The 12,384-nt window shown below is 43.8% G+C and overlaps 2 protein-coding genes across 2 annotated transcripts; both read left to right on the top strand.

The window, feature by feature from the left end:
* Positions 1 to 4,535: 4,535 nt before the first annotated feature.
* Positions 4,536 to 6,037, top strand: LOC131883031 (uncharacterized). Its single transcript, XM_059230367.1, has 2 exons — positions 4,536 to 5,305; positions 5,370 to 6,037. The coding sequence occupies exons 1-2, from the start codon at positions 4,606 to 4,608 to the stop codon at positions 5,999 to 6,001; spliced, it is 1,332 nt and encodes a 443-aa protein (XP_059086350.1). The 5' UTR covers positions 4,536 to 4,605; the 3' UTR covers positions 6,002 to 6,037.
* Positions 6,038 to 7,898: 1,861 nt separating this feature from the next.
* On the top strand, positions 7,899 to 11,709 carry LOC131882966 (mucin-2-like). Its single transcript, XM_059230271.1, has 5 exons — positions 7,899 to 10,547; positions 10,614 to 10,768; positions 10,839 to 10,991; positions 11,055 to 11,218; positions 11,384 to 11,709. Exons 1-5 carry the CDS (start codon positions 8,449 to 8,451, stop codon positions 11,552 to 11,554), a joined length of 2,742 nt encoding a protein of 913 aa, XP_059086254.1. The 5' UTR covers positions 7,899 to 8,448; the 3' UTR covers positions 11,555 to 11,709.
* Positions 11,710 to 12,384: the final 675 nt, after the last annotated feature.

Genomic DNA, 12,384 nt, shown 5'->3' with positions numbered 1-12,384 from the left:
ACTCGTTCCTACGTTCGGTGGTTCGTTGGTTCGATCTTGGCCAGACTCGCCCTGATGCCCAGAGCGAAGGCAAAGTAGATTTTAGGACTAGAGACTCTCTTGTGCTGAAGAAAGATTCTAACAATGCGGATGGGTTGTGCAGTCGAGAATTGGGAGTTGTGGTGGTGATGCGGGGTAGGATTGTAGCCAGAGGTGCAGCCCAAGTTGGGACCGAGTCTGGGTGGATTAAAGAAAAGTGGGTAGCAATCCCGAGGAATGTCGGTTTGCGAGCGATTGGACTCGCATTCTCGTGAATTCGCAGTAACAGGTTTACGCAGGAATTGGGCTGACTACGGTCTCCTCCCCAATGAGACTTATGGGCAGGGAGGCTATTAAGTTGGGTGTTTTAGCACCATCATTTATGTTCTGGGCCAAAATATTTGTGTCGCTTATTTCACAATCACCACACGTCTACACAAGTAGAAGAGGCGAAAATGAACCACATAGGTAGATTGTTGCAGTCAGGACAAGGAGCTCCAAGGGGTTAGATTAGCTAGCCCTCGGCTCTATAATACTCTGCAAACATCTCAAGCCATTTCTTCGTTGTATAATTGTTATATACATCTTTCTGTCGGGGAGCACTTTACACAATCATTGAAACACGATGGTCACAAGACTGCGTGGAGTGAGTGTACGTAGGGTTCGTGCTATTGAGCAATGGACCCTGTTATTTGTCGGGGTGAGGTGCACAGCAGCACAGTAGGTTCAGTTCTCCCAAGTCCCTGACTCCCTCACCAAAGGGCGAAGTGATGATGCACACCTAGTACGTACACACTGTAGATAGAGAACAGCAGCACAGTAGGTTCAGTTCTCCCAAGTCCCTGACTCCCTCACCAAAGGGCGAAGTGATGATGCACACCTAGTACGTACACACACTGTAGATAGAGATAACCATTACAGTGGGAAGGGGACCCAGTCCAAGTTCTCTCGGGCTTCACTCACTTCAGGTCAATCTGACTGGTCATCCACCTTATTCCAGTCCTGCTGGCGCGAAAACCCTTCCCCATTATCCAACCCGACCGGCGAGCCACTCGCAAAGAACCTTGACCAGTCAGAGGATCTAGGAGTTTCTCGATCGAGTCGGGATAATATTTCTTCCCGGGCATTGAACAATTATGTTAGTTAGAACCAACCATCAGTCTGCCACCGCCTTTGTCTTGTGGCAAGTTACAGGGATTGAAAATAACAACGGTGTTACCAAGGACAGTACACGAAGAAGTGATTTTGCCATTCCTTTTGTCGGTCTCGATTACATTTTCAAATTCGTGGAACCAAATATAGGTGTCATTAAACATTTGATCAACATAACATACTCGAAGATGGATTTGAGCAATCAAGTAAGATCGGCTAAACGATCCCTTTCTGTCATGCCCACTAAGGGTGATCAATGGGACGGTTTCAAGACGCTTGATCACCTGTATTTGTCAAGGTTACTTTCGTTAAAATTCCCTTATTTTCATCAGCTCAGGCTAGTTACTTTTCTTTGAATGGAATTTGTGAGCCTTGTACACGTATTAAGGAAAAAGGAAGGGATCCCCTACTGGAGATTGGATTTCAAGAGTTCAAGGATAAGTCAAGTCAAGTACTTGGTTAAGCTTGAGCTCAAAAGAGAGCCACACACACATCTTACTATTATTGATAACATATTTGACTTGAACATTGACTGAAGAAACATCTCCTCGTCTGTCTTGGTAGCTGGAATGTCTTCAGTTTTAATTGCTTCATCATGCCATTGAAAACGTTTAAAAACGTTAATCAATTTATATCGATTAAAGTTGATGTCAGTCCCTCACAAATACGTTCAGTACGTTCTGTCCCTCACTTCCTCATTTGACAAGGGTCAATGCAAAAAGTTTTGTTCATAGGGTTGGGAAACTAATTGAGCCACTGTCAATGAATGAAATGGGTTACCAACTTGTTACGAAGAATCTGTTGGAACTCATCATTAGTCATTCTCAGCATATCTGCTTATATTGTATCAAATCATGATCAAATACATGGTTGAGCCATGATAGGATTTCTTAAAACATTCAATGTGACCCACACATGCCTCTCAAAAACAGTCAATCTGATATTTTTAAATTGCTTAACAGAAACGTTCTTCGGTTTTCATTTGTTGGAATTTGCTGACTTTGGCCACTAACAGGTCAACTTAAAGCACTGACACGTTCCCAACATCTAATTAGAGAGCAAATCAAGGCATTGAGTGCACCACTAAAGTTAAAGGTAGGATCTTTCAAACCCCTCTTTGTGCTCTTGAAAGTGATCAATTCAAGGGAATTTTCACTGAAGTTTTTCGGAATCAACTCAGCGTTGACAAGCTCATTGTCAACCAAACACCAATTCAAATCCAAGGACTAGCTCTTTATTCGGCAAAAGTGGGACTTGGGATATCGTGGAGGAGTCGGTTGGGAAATGTGTAAGTTATTGTTGGTTGGTTGAATGCACTTTACCGTTGGGTCCGAACGATTTCAAGTCCATAATTGAACATCGCTCCGCCCTATGAGAACAAACGGGCTCAGACCTTCTCTAGGTACGCGTATGGTATAGTAGGAGGAAGGTACGTGTCGTACCCACTGGACGTAGGTAGGAGTCCGAAGATTTATGAAATTATACAATTCATGGTGATCCGCTCTCGGTGGTTCTAAAATTGAGAATGTGCGCAATTGGGAAGTGGAAAAATTGTTTGCACTTCGTTAGAGTGGGATTCAAGTACAAAGCATGACCATTATCTGGATGATTTGTTGCTGAGAGAGCTGGGCGGTCATCGACACGTTTCGTCAATGAACGTTCCTTCACAGGCTGACACTACGCACCATTAAGTACTACGGTACACGAGTCCTCTACTCTACGGTGAGATGGATCATCGATGAGACGCGGGCAATTTCCTCACAATGAGATAAATGTAGGAAATAAAAGTTTATGAAGATCGGGTGCATGGGAAATTTGATCCTTTTTGGAAGAGAGTGAAATATATCAAGACAAAAAACACTTTCCGTTTCTGTTTCTCAGTTGAACACTAACAAGTAAAAGTAGAGAATGTAACCGAAGTAGAATTGCGACTTGCTTAATGGATTTTATCGACGATTGCATTTTCGTTAACGATCTACGGGCTCATTATTTCTGTTTTGAATTTATCGACTTGTCAACAAACGTTAACATTTGTACCCGTTTCTTCGCTTATTGAGGAATTCTTCACGTTTTTTTTATTAGTGTTAATTCAGAAAATAACTGATTCACATTTTCATTCTGGTTTTTGACGATATATTTCACGTCTTTATTGCCACAAGTGAACATTCCTATTCTCATCGATGAACAAAAATAGGAAATATAATTCCTGTTTTCTCTATTGCCATTTCTAACTTTCAAATGATATTGTGGCGTATCTGTACAGTGTACAGGGTGCCCCATTCTGAATGGTTTCTTTTTAAAGTGCTCTTTAGCTCACGAAGTAGTTCATTAAACAGTACCAAAATTGGGGCAATATAGTACCGAATATGTCCGATATACCAACCAGATTTTCGCAGAAAAGCACAAACGGCCCACGTTTTGTTTCAAATCTGTTTAATCTGGATTTGGAACAAGAACAACCGGTACGCTCAATCTCCTCTGAGATTATTAAACAATGCTTTCTCTATATCACAGTTGGGCCTCTGGTTTACTAACGAACGCAAGAATGAAGCCAAGATGAGTTGCTTTTGGTTTCACACTTAATATTATAGGACGAATTTCCCGCATGTATTGGCATATAGATTCAACCTTCTTTAGAGAATAACTGTAGTTATAAGTGATAATGCATGCACTTTCATTGATATTTGAAAATCAAAACAAAAAAGTTGAAAGATTCAATGGACCCAGATTGAATTTGTAATCGAAGACATTTCTTACGCAATTCCTTACTTTTATGTTTCGAAAATAACCATTGCGCTCTGCGATCAGAATAAATAGGTCGTCGTTATTTTTAGATTCCCAATTTAGATTCCAAATTAGATGAATATAAGTAATGACTCCTATTACGCCCAATCATCCAAAAATTGCCTTTTATTAAAATTTATTCCAGCACAGATTACCCGTTCAGAACTAAATTTATTTTTCAGTTCAGTGTTCTCGACACGACAAAGAAAGAGAGGAGAACGAGGTTTCGCAGAAGTTTTCTGAAATGTATCGAATCTTTCTAAGAATCGTCAGCCTTTTTCCTTTGTATTCTTATTTGCCTACACTAAGAACAATTTGTTCGATGTGTCGAGGCGGCTTAAGATCATCAGACGCATTTTTAAGTACGATTTGCCTCATTTTCAAGTTAATGATAGAGTATATGAATTGGTTGAAAACGCAGCAAAATGTTTCCAAAGCTCATTGAGCGTGTTTCAGTCTATTTCTACGGTGTCAGTATGCTAGAGTGACACATGGAAAGAGAATTTGTCCCTAAATTATGAGCCTTACATTTCAAAGTAGGCTTATCTTATCACTTCGTGTTAGTAAATTCTATGTCATAGATATGAAACAAGCAGGCAACGAAGCAAGCAAGCAGCCTTCGTGACGCAAGCCTCTGAGTGAATTGAAAACATGAAAATTCTACCATTTGTATCCGGTTTGGTTGTGCTCACCTGGTTCGTTCAGTGCCAAGGACAGACTGAGGATTGTCAAACTAAAGGAGAGATCCCCATCTCAGAAATTGTGGCAAGTGGGGGGAAAACCTTACAGGGATGCCCCTACAGTTATTTCGTACTCACTATCGAGCCCTTGACGTCGATATTTATAAGTCGAGGGAACTTTGAGCTTCAAATCAAAGATGGGGGGGAAAGCCTGCCAACCTTCACAACCAATGTAACCAGGTCTTTGAAGATCGCCACGAAATCGGATGAGGTCACGCTAACCGGTTCCGGCGACATCACTCTAAAGATATCGTTTCAAGAGTTTCCCCTAATTTTGACCACCAAAGACATTGCCAAGCCACTCACTGGGCGAGAAAAGATCGCCGACTTGCAACCCAATTCCCGTCATCATTACAACTTTGACACAATTGAGGGGGTGCACGAATTGGATGTTACGTGGAACCTCCAAGAATTGGACAATGGCTTTTTGGCCGTGAGATCGGGGAATGGTCGCATTGGATTGTTGTCAGTCAGGGGATCCAAAACTAATCAGGAAAAGGTGGCAGTGATGGTCAAAGACGAGGAAAGCACTTTGCAAGTGGATTTGATCACTCAAAATTCGATCCATGCGTTTTCCAATGTCATTGATTTTGAGCTCAAGTACAACTTAGGTAATGTACGCCATCGACACTTGACGGGGTTATTCATCAACTGTACGAAAATCTTCCTTTGCAGCCGAGAAAGAGATCATCACAACAACGCAAGAGCCTTCAACCGAGCCAACACTGAATCCGGACATGGATCCCGTAGAGATATTTGTTGTAGCCGTGAATGAGGAAGATTTTGCCGCGAGCAATGCCGTCAAGTTGCAAGACACAATCGAGAATTGGGCTCAAGAATATATCAGTGGGTCCAATGGCACCGCTGGAAGTTGCAATGTTCAATTTTTCCCTTTGGTCTCTTGTCGGCAAATTTGTCAAATGACCGCTGATATTGATCGAGGTTGTGTGGCATTTTTCGTGAACGTTGTGCCCAACATTTTCTGTCCATACACAAACTCTCTTCTTCGTCGGGATGTCGAGTCCGACAAGCAATCCGAGTTGGACGGCCTAGTTGATGAATTCAAGGCCAAACGGATCATTGCCGACAATTGCTTGCAAGGTGAACATGGTTGGCTCATTATGACGATCTTATTGCCCGTTGGAACGGTGGTGTTTATGATTTTGGCCGCCATTGTGATGAGCTTCGCCAATCGTTCCACTAAGATGAAGAAGACGAAGGGAATAGAATTGGATAAATCCCGTGACGAGGCTGATCCTACCACTCTTAACGGTCCATTACCCGCTTATCTATCAGTAGAGCATTAAAAAGACAAAACCCTGAAATAGATGCCACAAGCTATACTTACTCTCAGTATAAGAATAAAACAAAAATTAAAACAAAGAATTCCAAGTGGTCCGTCTGATTTTGTTGGCCCTCTTTGGTGTCATGCTAACCTATCATTTCCAAGTCTTAACCCACGGTTTTCTCGACAAAATTACTGGGAAATGCCTTTCGCATCCGTTGCTGCGTTGCCCTCATCGATGAGTGAATATCTCATCATTCTGTGAATAGCGAGACCGAGAGAGAAAGAGACCAATAAAGCACCTTTGCAATTCACGTTTCTACCAGTTTGTTACTCTCATTTGAAAGAAAGGTGATTTGAACTGCCTCATGGCGACACTCCCGGGGAATGCTACTCAAAGGAAACGAGAACCCTAGCTCGTTTCTTGAGCATTTTGTGAGTCTTTAACGGGTGCTTACTGCTCACTGTACCAGTGTACTGTGTGAATGTGCACGTTGTACGTACATATAGCTAGCCGAAGCTTGACTCGCTTGACGTGGTTACTGATCAACCATATAATTTACTCCGATGCTGTTCAAGCCCAATTCCATGCTCTCCTGTGCTCAGCCTTGGGATGAATGCCATCTAAAATGGGTCGATGATGTAAAAAGGGAATTGGAGACGATCTTTGAAACCCCCAATAACTCTCATGCGCTGGCAAAGGAACTTTATGATGTGGTGGGATGGGATCATCTATCATGATACACTTTGGCTGGATCGAAAGAAACACTTTGAAATGAGCGTTGTTGAGTTCATTTTGTCGTTTCTTCTCATGCCTATGGCAGGGACCCTTTACCAGACATGAGGGCCATGTTTGAACGTGGGTTCAAACCAAAGGTCTCAACCAAGATATTAAAGCATAAAGCAGGTTGGTTTCCCATGGTACGTACGTACGCGAGAAGACGAGAAATGAGTGATGTTTCCTTAGGTGTGCTCTCTGTACATGCACGAATGCAGAGCTGCCTATTATTGCATGATTCGTTCGGATTACAGCTTGACACTGTTAACTAGCCCTATTGACCAATTGATTTGGCTAATTTTCCAAAGGTGTCTAAGGTCGCAGTTTTGATCGATCAAACCAACCGCGAAGTCGAATGAAACAGCCCAAAACTGCTGTGCCCTAATATTTGAAGTACATTGCACTTATTTGGGCCAGACTGTGGAGACAAATCCCAGAGGCAGCCCATAACTCATCAAAAAAGGCAAAGACAATGTGTCAATGACCAGAGACTAGTTGATGGTGAATGCTGTGGTAACCGCGAAACGCAGGAAGAAGACAGGCGGGCACTGGTTTGGTTCTCCCAAGGCCCTCCTTCCTACCTCTTGTGGGCGACCACAGAGACCACAGAGACACTCGAATGGACTCTCTGGTGTGCCTCCAGCTTTTTTGGCTGTCGTCTTATTTCGAATTGAAAGAAGAATCACAACTCGGAGAGCCTCGTTTTCCTCTCTCTCGCCCTCCATATCCACGTCGAATAGTGCAGCGGATGAAGGGAGTCGGCGCCTAGAATGGAAAGAGCGAAATGGGTGTTGTGCAGACTGAAACCGTCGACTTTTGGCCGGCTTTGCACGAACCCCGGGGTCGAAGCACGACGATTGCCCAACGAGTACGACCATTCCGTTGGAACGGGAGACATTCGAAGCAAATCGACGGGAAAGAACAAGAAGACAAAGATGATGATGATGATGATGATGATGATGGTGGTGGTGGCAATGATGATGATGATGGTGATGATTGAAGCATTGGTAGTCGTAGGAAAACATCATGAGGAGTGGTTTCGAATAGTGCTAGCTACAAAACTTAGAGGATGATTTGTTGCCCAACACCGATCCGACTTACCTAGCGATCATACTATTTTGCACATTGCATGGACAACCACGGCCAACACATTGTCTCCGTCTTAAAGCCAAAGCTTCGTCATCACTATGAGCAACAGTTATATCAGTTATCATAGGGTGTTTTCCGTTAAGGGTGAAGAAACCAACCCTCTGAGGTGATCAGAGGCATCGATTGGTCTCAAAACACCTTATCTGTGGTCTTGGCCAACAACGTTTTCTTTCAAAGACTCAAGTGACAAGTGTTGAACCCAAGTTGTTGGAAAAGTGAAGAATTGGAGGTGCATGCTTCCTCCCTCTTCCATCCATCCATTCGTCGTCCGCCGAGAGGAAGTGTTGATTGGAATTAGTTAAGAGTTTCACACATGCAGTGCCACTCTTGAACTTGATGATTGGATTGGAAGCCACGCCAACACCAACTCCACCATTAATAGAGCTGTTGCCACCAATGCTGGGAGTGGCGAGACAAATCGTCTCCTAAACAATCAATCCACGGAAAAACCCTCATTCACTTGCCAAACTGAAGAGCGGGAGTACATCAACCTCTTCGAACCAATTTCTTAAACCTCTTGAAAGTACAGTTCAAAACCAAGAATGAAACTCATAACCAAAGTTCTACTAGTTTATCTGGCCGCCGTGCTCCAATTCACACCAAAGACCTGGAGCCGGCAAGTCCATCTAGGACCCAGTGTGGATCCAGGCGTGTTTGTGATCACCCAAGTGGACTCGTGTCGTGGGGGCCGAGGCTATTGCGTCCTGGGTTTCAATTGCAATATTGATAAAGATTTTGTGGCCGACGACCTGAATGGCCATTGTGATGGCTTGGGTCGGGCCTTTAACCCCATCACCAATTTTGTGTGTTGCCGAGAGAATCCGGCCAATTTCAACCTCAACATTCTGGAAGCCGTGACAACAACAACCACAACAGCGCCGCCGACAACAGCAACAACAACAACAACCAGCATAGAAACATCTACAATAACTAATATCGTCACAAATACAGTGACCGAATTGAGCACATTCACAGAGCTGGTTACCAAAATAGAGGCAGTGACTGAGATTGAAAATTATACCACTCTTGAGCTTATATCTGACTCGGATATGGAGTCAGAGAGCATCACAACAACCAAGCCATTTGATACAACCATGGGTGCAGAACTCTCAACGAATGCCCCAATGATGAGCCCTAAGCTGGATGCAGAACCTCTCGTGGCTATTGAGCAAGTGTCGACTCCAGAAACTGTTTCCACTACACCGACAACTGATAAAGAGTTTCAAGAGACTCCGCTCGATAACCTCGTCTCGTCACTCCTTGACGCCGTTGTTCCAGCTTTAGCCACAGAAATGCCTTCAGAGATGGCTCCACCGTTGCCCATCTCAGCCTCTGTTGTCCCCAGTGCCTCTGCCCTGACTGAGTTACGCCTGATTGACGAACAAGAGGAGGCCGAGGAAATGGAGATCCTTCGCCCTGGCACAATCATTGACGATCCAACTCTTCTGGAAGATCTCGTGGTGGAGCAGCAAGATGAACAGGTTCGACCTAGAATTGACGACACCGAGAGTTTGGTAGACGTTATCCGAGGTTTTGAACCACAATCGGACAACCCGCAGGAAGAGTTCAAGTCTACCCAGAAATCCAATGATCAGAAGGAGGCCAAAGTAGACTGTTATGCCGCCATCTTGTTAGGAATCGAATGCAAATTGGCAGTACCCCCCAAAATTGAGACGGGCTCTGCCCCACCTGCAAATCCCGGCACAAAAAATCCAGCAGAAGAGGAACGCAGTGATGATCAGGTTATTGAGGAGCAGAACAATGATCAAGTCATTATGGACCAAAGGGATGATCAAGTTATGGTGGAACACAATAATGTTCAACTCATGGTGGAAGATAGTGATGAACAAATTGTTGTGGAACACGACAACTTGGAGAGTTTTCCTCCTGGGAAGCCTCAAGCTTTGGTAGACGAATCTCAGACCGACCCACCTATCGAAATTACCACCACTGAATCCACTACACAAGTTCCTGAGATAGTGACAGTTACTGAGGTGATTGAAGAAATATTGGATGATGAAATCAAGACCACCATGATTGATATGAAACCAGAGCGAGACGATCCCTTGATCAAGATGACCACGTATGATCCCACAATCATGATGGAAGATACAACTACACCTGTTAGGCAGGACCAAGTGACCAATTCCCCAAGCCTTTTGGTTAAAGAAGATTTGACCCCCATTGGGTTGGTCAACATGGACACGGAACAGCCAGAGCATATTGAGCTCCCCGAAGATATTTTGATGACCAACCCGACGTCAATGCCTCTCACCACCACCACCACCCAACCCACTGAGATCAAGTCTGCCTACCGAAGAATTACCGATGCGCCCAAAGTCAAAACTGATCCTAAGCCCGACACTTGCGGTGTGCTCGGTGGAAGAGGTCTCCTCCAAGCCTTTGGAAAAGCGGCTGAAGGACTCTTGCCCGATTTGGTGGCCTCTTGGGTCACGGGTCATCATGGTGGGAAGGAGGAAAAGAGCTCCGAGTTCATTGGAGGAGGTGTGGTCACTAGCACGGTCATCTATTGTTGGATGGCGGCAATCTTGACCGAAGTGAATGGACAAAAAGAGTTCCTCTGTACAGGGACACTGATCAAAACCAATGTGGTTCTCGTCTCGGCCACATGTGCAACAGAGTATGTGAATGAAGCGATTGATATTATTCCCTCCAGTATTTGCAATCTTTATGTATGTTATTGCAGGTTGGTGAATAGGAATCCCTCTGATATCAAAGTGGTCTTGGGAGACTCGAATCTGAGCATTGATCTGCCTTTTGGAGTGCAGACCTTGGATGTGAGCATGATCCATATTCATGACCAGTTCAGCCCTTACGTAACTGAGTTGGAACATAATGTTGGTGCGTTTGATTGCTTTAAGAAGATCTCTATAAAATAGATTCAATCTTATGCGTCTATTCTTTCTTGCAGGACTAATTCGTCTGAAGAAGAAAGCCAGTCTGACCAACACGGTGTGTCTTTTGTGCCCTCCCTCAGCTCGGACTCAACCCAAAGTTAACCAAACGTGTTCCATTATTAGTTATGGGAAGATTGTCGAAAAGCCGATTGATCTGCCCTTTGAAGGTAAGCTCTCATATTCCAGTTTGCAACAGAGGCTATGGTGAACTCATACATGCTTGATTTCAGTTACTTCCCAGAAATCGACGGGAATCCTGAGAAAATCAGAATACATTATTCGCAATCCCAACGAATGTCACGCCAATGTTAGTCGAACGGATGGAATGGTGTGTGCACGGGAAATTGAACATTTGACTCTCAATGAACAACGACACAAGCGTGAACATTGCCATGTAAGTATTACGTTATACGTAGCTTCACTAAACGCACTCTTTTTGACCTTTGAGCTGTCGTAGGCAAAACATAAACTATTCCATAGTCAAGGATCTATTTCTGTCGCTGACTAAGTAGCCAAGCTGCGTGCGTTTCTCATTGTACGCTCTGTTGTTACTCCACAGATTGTTATCGACTCCGGGAGTCCTTTAATATGCCAAAACAACGACCGATTTGAGCTCCAAGGATTGCTCACAGGTGGACACACATGCTTGGGACCAAATGAAGAGGTCACCTTCACCAAAGTGGAACCCTATAACGCATGGATCGAGAAAAAATCGTCCTCCAAGTCCTAAAAACGAAGCATTATTCAAAACAAGTCGTCTGAACAACTATGTTGGTTATTGGATTTACAAATCAAAGTACAAGGGAATGTGCCTCAAGTTGCTGCCATTGAAATTTTCAAGAACTGAGAATGCACTTAAAAAAAAAGCATAGTTGCAATGACGTATTGATTTTATGATAGCTAACAAAGTGATTCGAAGGGCCCACCAAATTAAATGCGAAAGTGGCTGATAAGCACGTCAGGGGGAATGATTGATGATAAGTCTTAACTTAGGTCGTGATTTAAGGTCAATTTTGGTGAATTCTTGAATTCTTTGTAAAGCAATGAAGCCACTAGGGGTGAGCCGTGGTCACAAGAAAATTATGAAAGGGTGAGTCACAACACTCCCACCAACTCCCCATGGGATCTATGATCCACCATTGGCCTGGTTTCTTGTTCCCAGAAGGATTTAGACAGTCACATTGGTGTCACTCATTTTAGCGATAGAAAATGGAAGGACATTCTCAAAAATTGGCCATCGTCAAATGCTCAATGCACTTTGTTTATAATTTGACCTTTTTCGTGCCCCTCAAATAGCTGCCTTGGAAATCTCGCTACTCGTTTCCTCGGGCCAAGCTCGTCGTGCAATACCCGTCTGAAAGTTCCAGGAGACACCTGAAAGTCCCTAGAGATCTCCTAACGACCCGTTCTTTCCTGCAAAGGTCTCACAACATCAATCATGGCCTTAATCCTTTTACTCACTTGACGTTTTAGTTCAGTTGTTTTTTTTAGCCTTAACATGAGGCAAGATTCTATGAACTTCGCTGAGGCCGAACGTTTCATCGCCATGAGCAATTAATT

This window comes from Tigriopus californicus, chromosome 1 (genome assembly GCF_007210705.1).
Source record: "Tigriopus californicus strain San Diego chromosome 1, Tcal_SD_v2.1, whole genome shotgun sequence".
Lineage (NCBI taxonomy): Eukaryota > Metazoa > Arthropoda > Copepoda > Harpacticoida > Harpacticidae > Tigriopus > Tigriopus californicus.
Note: the sequence above shows the minus strand (reverse complement) of the source record. Positions and strands in the feature narration are given on the sequence as shown.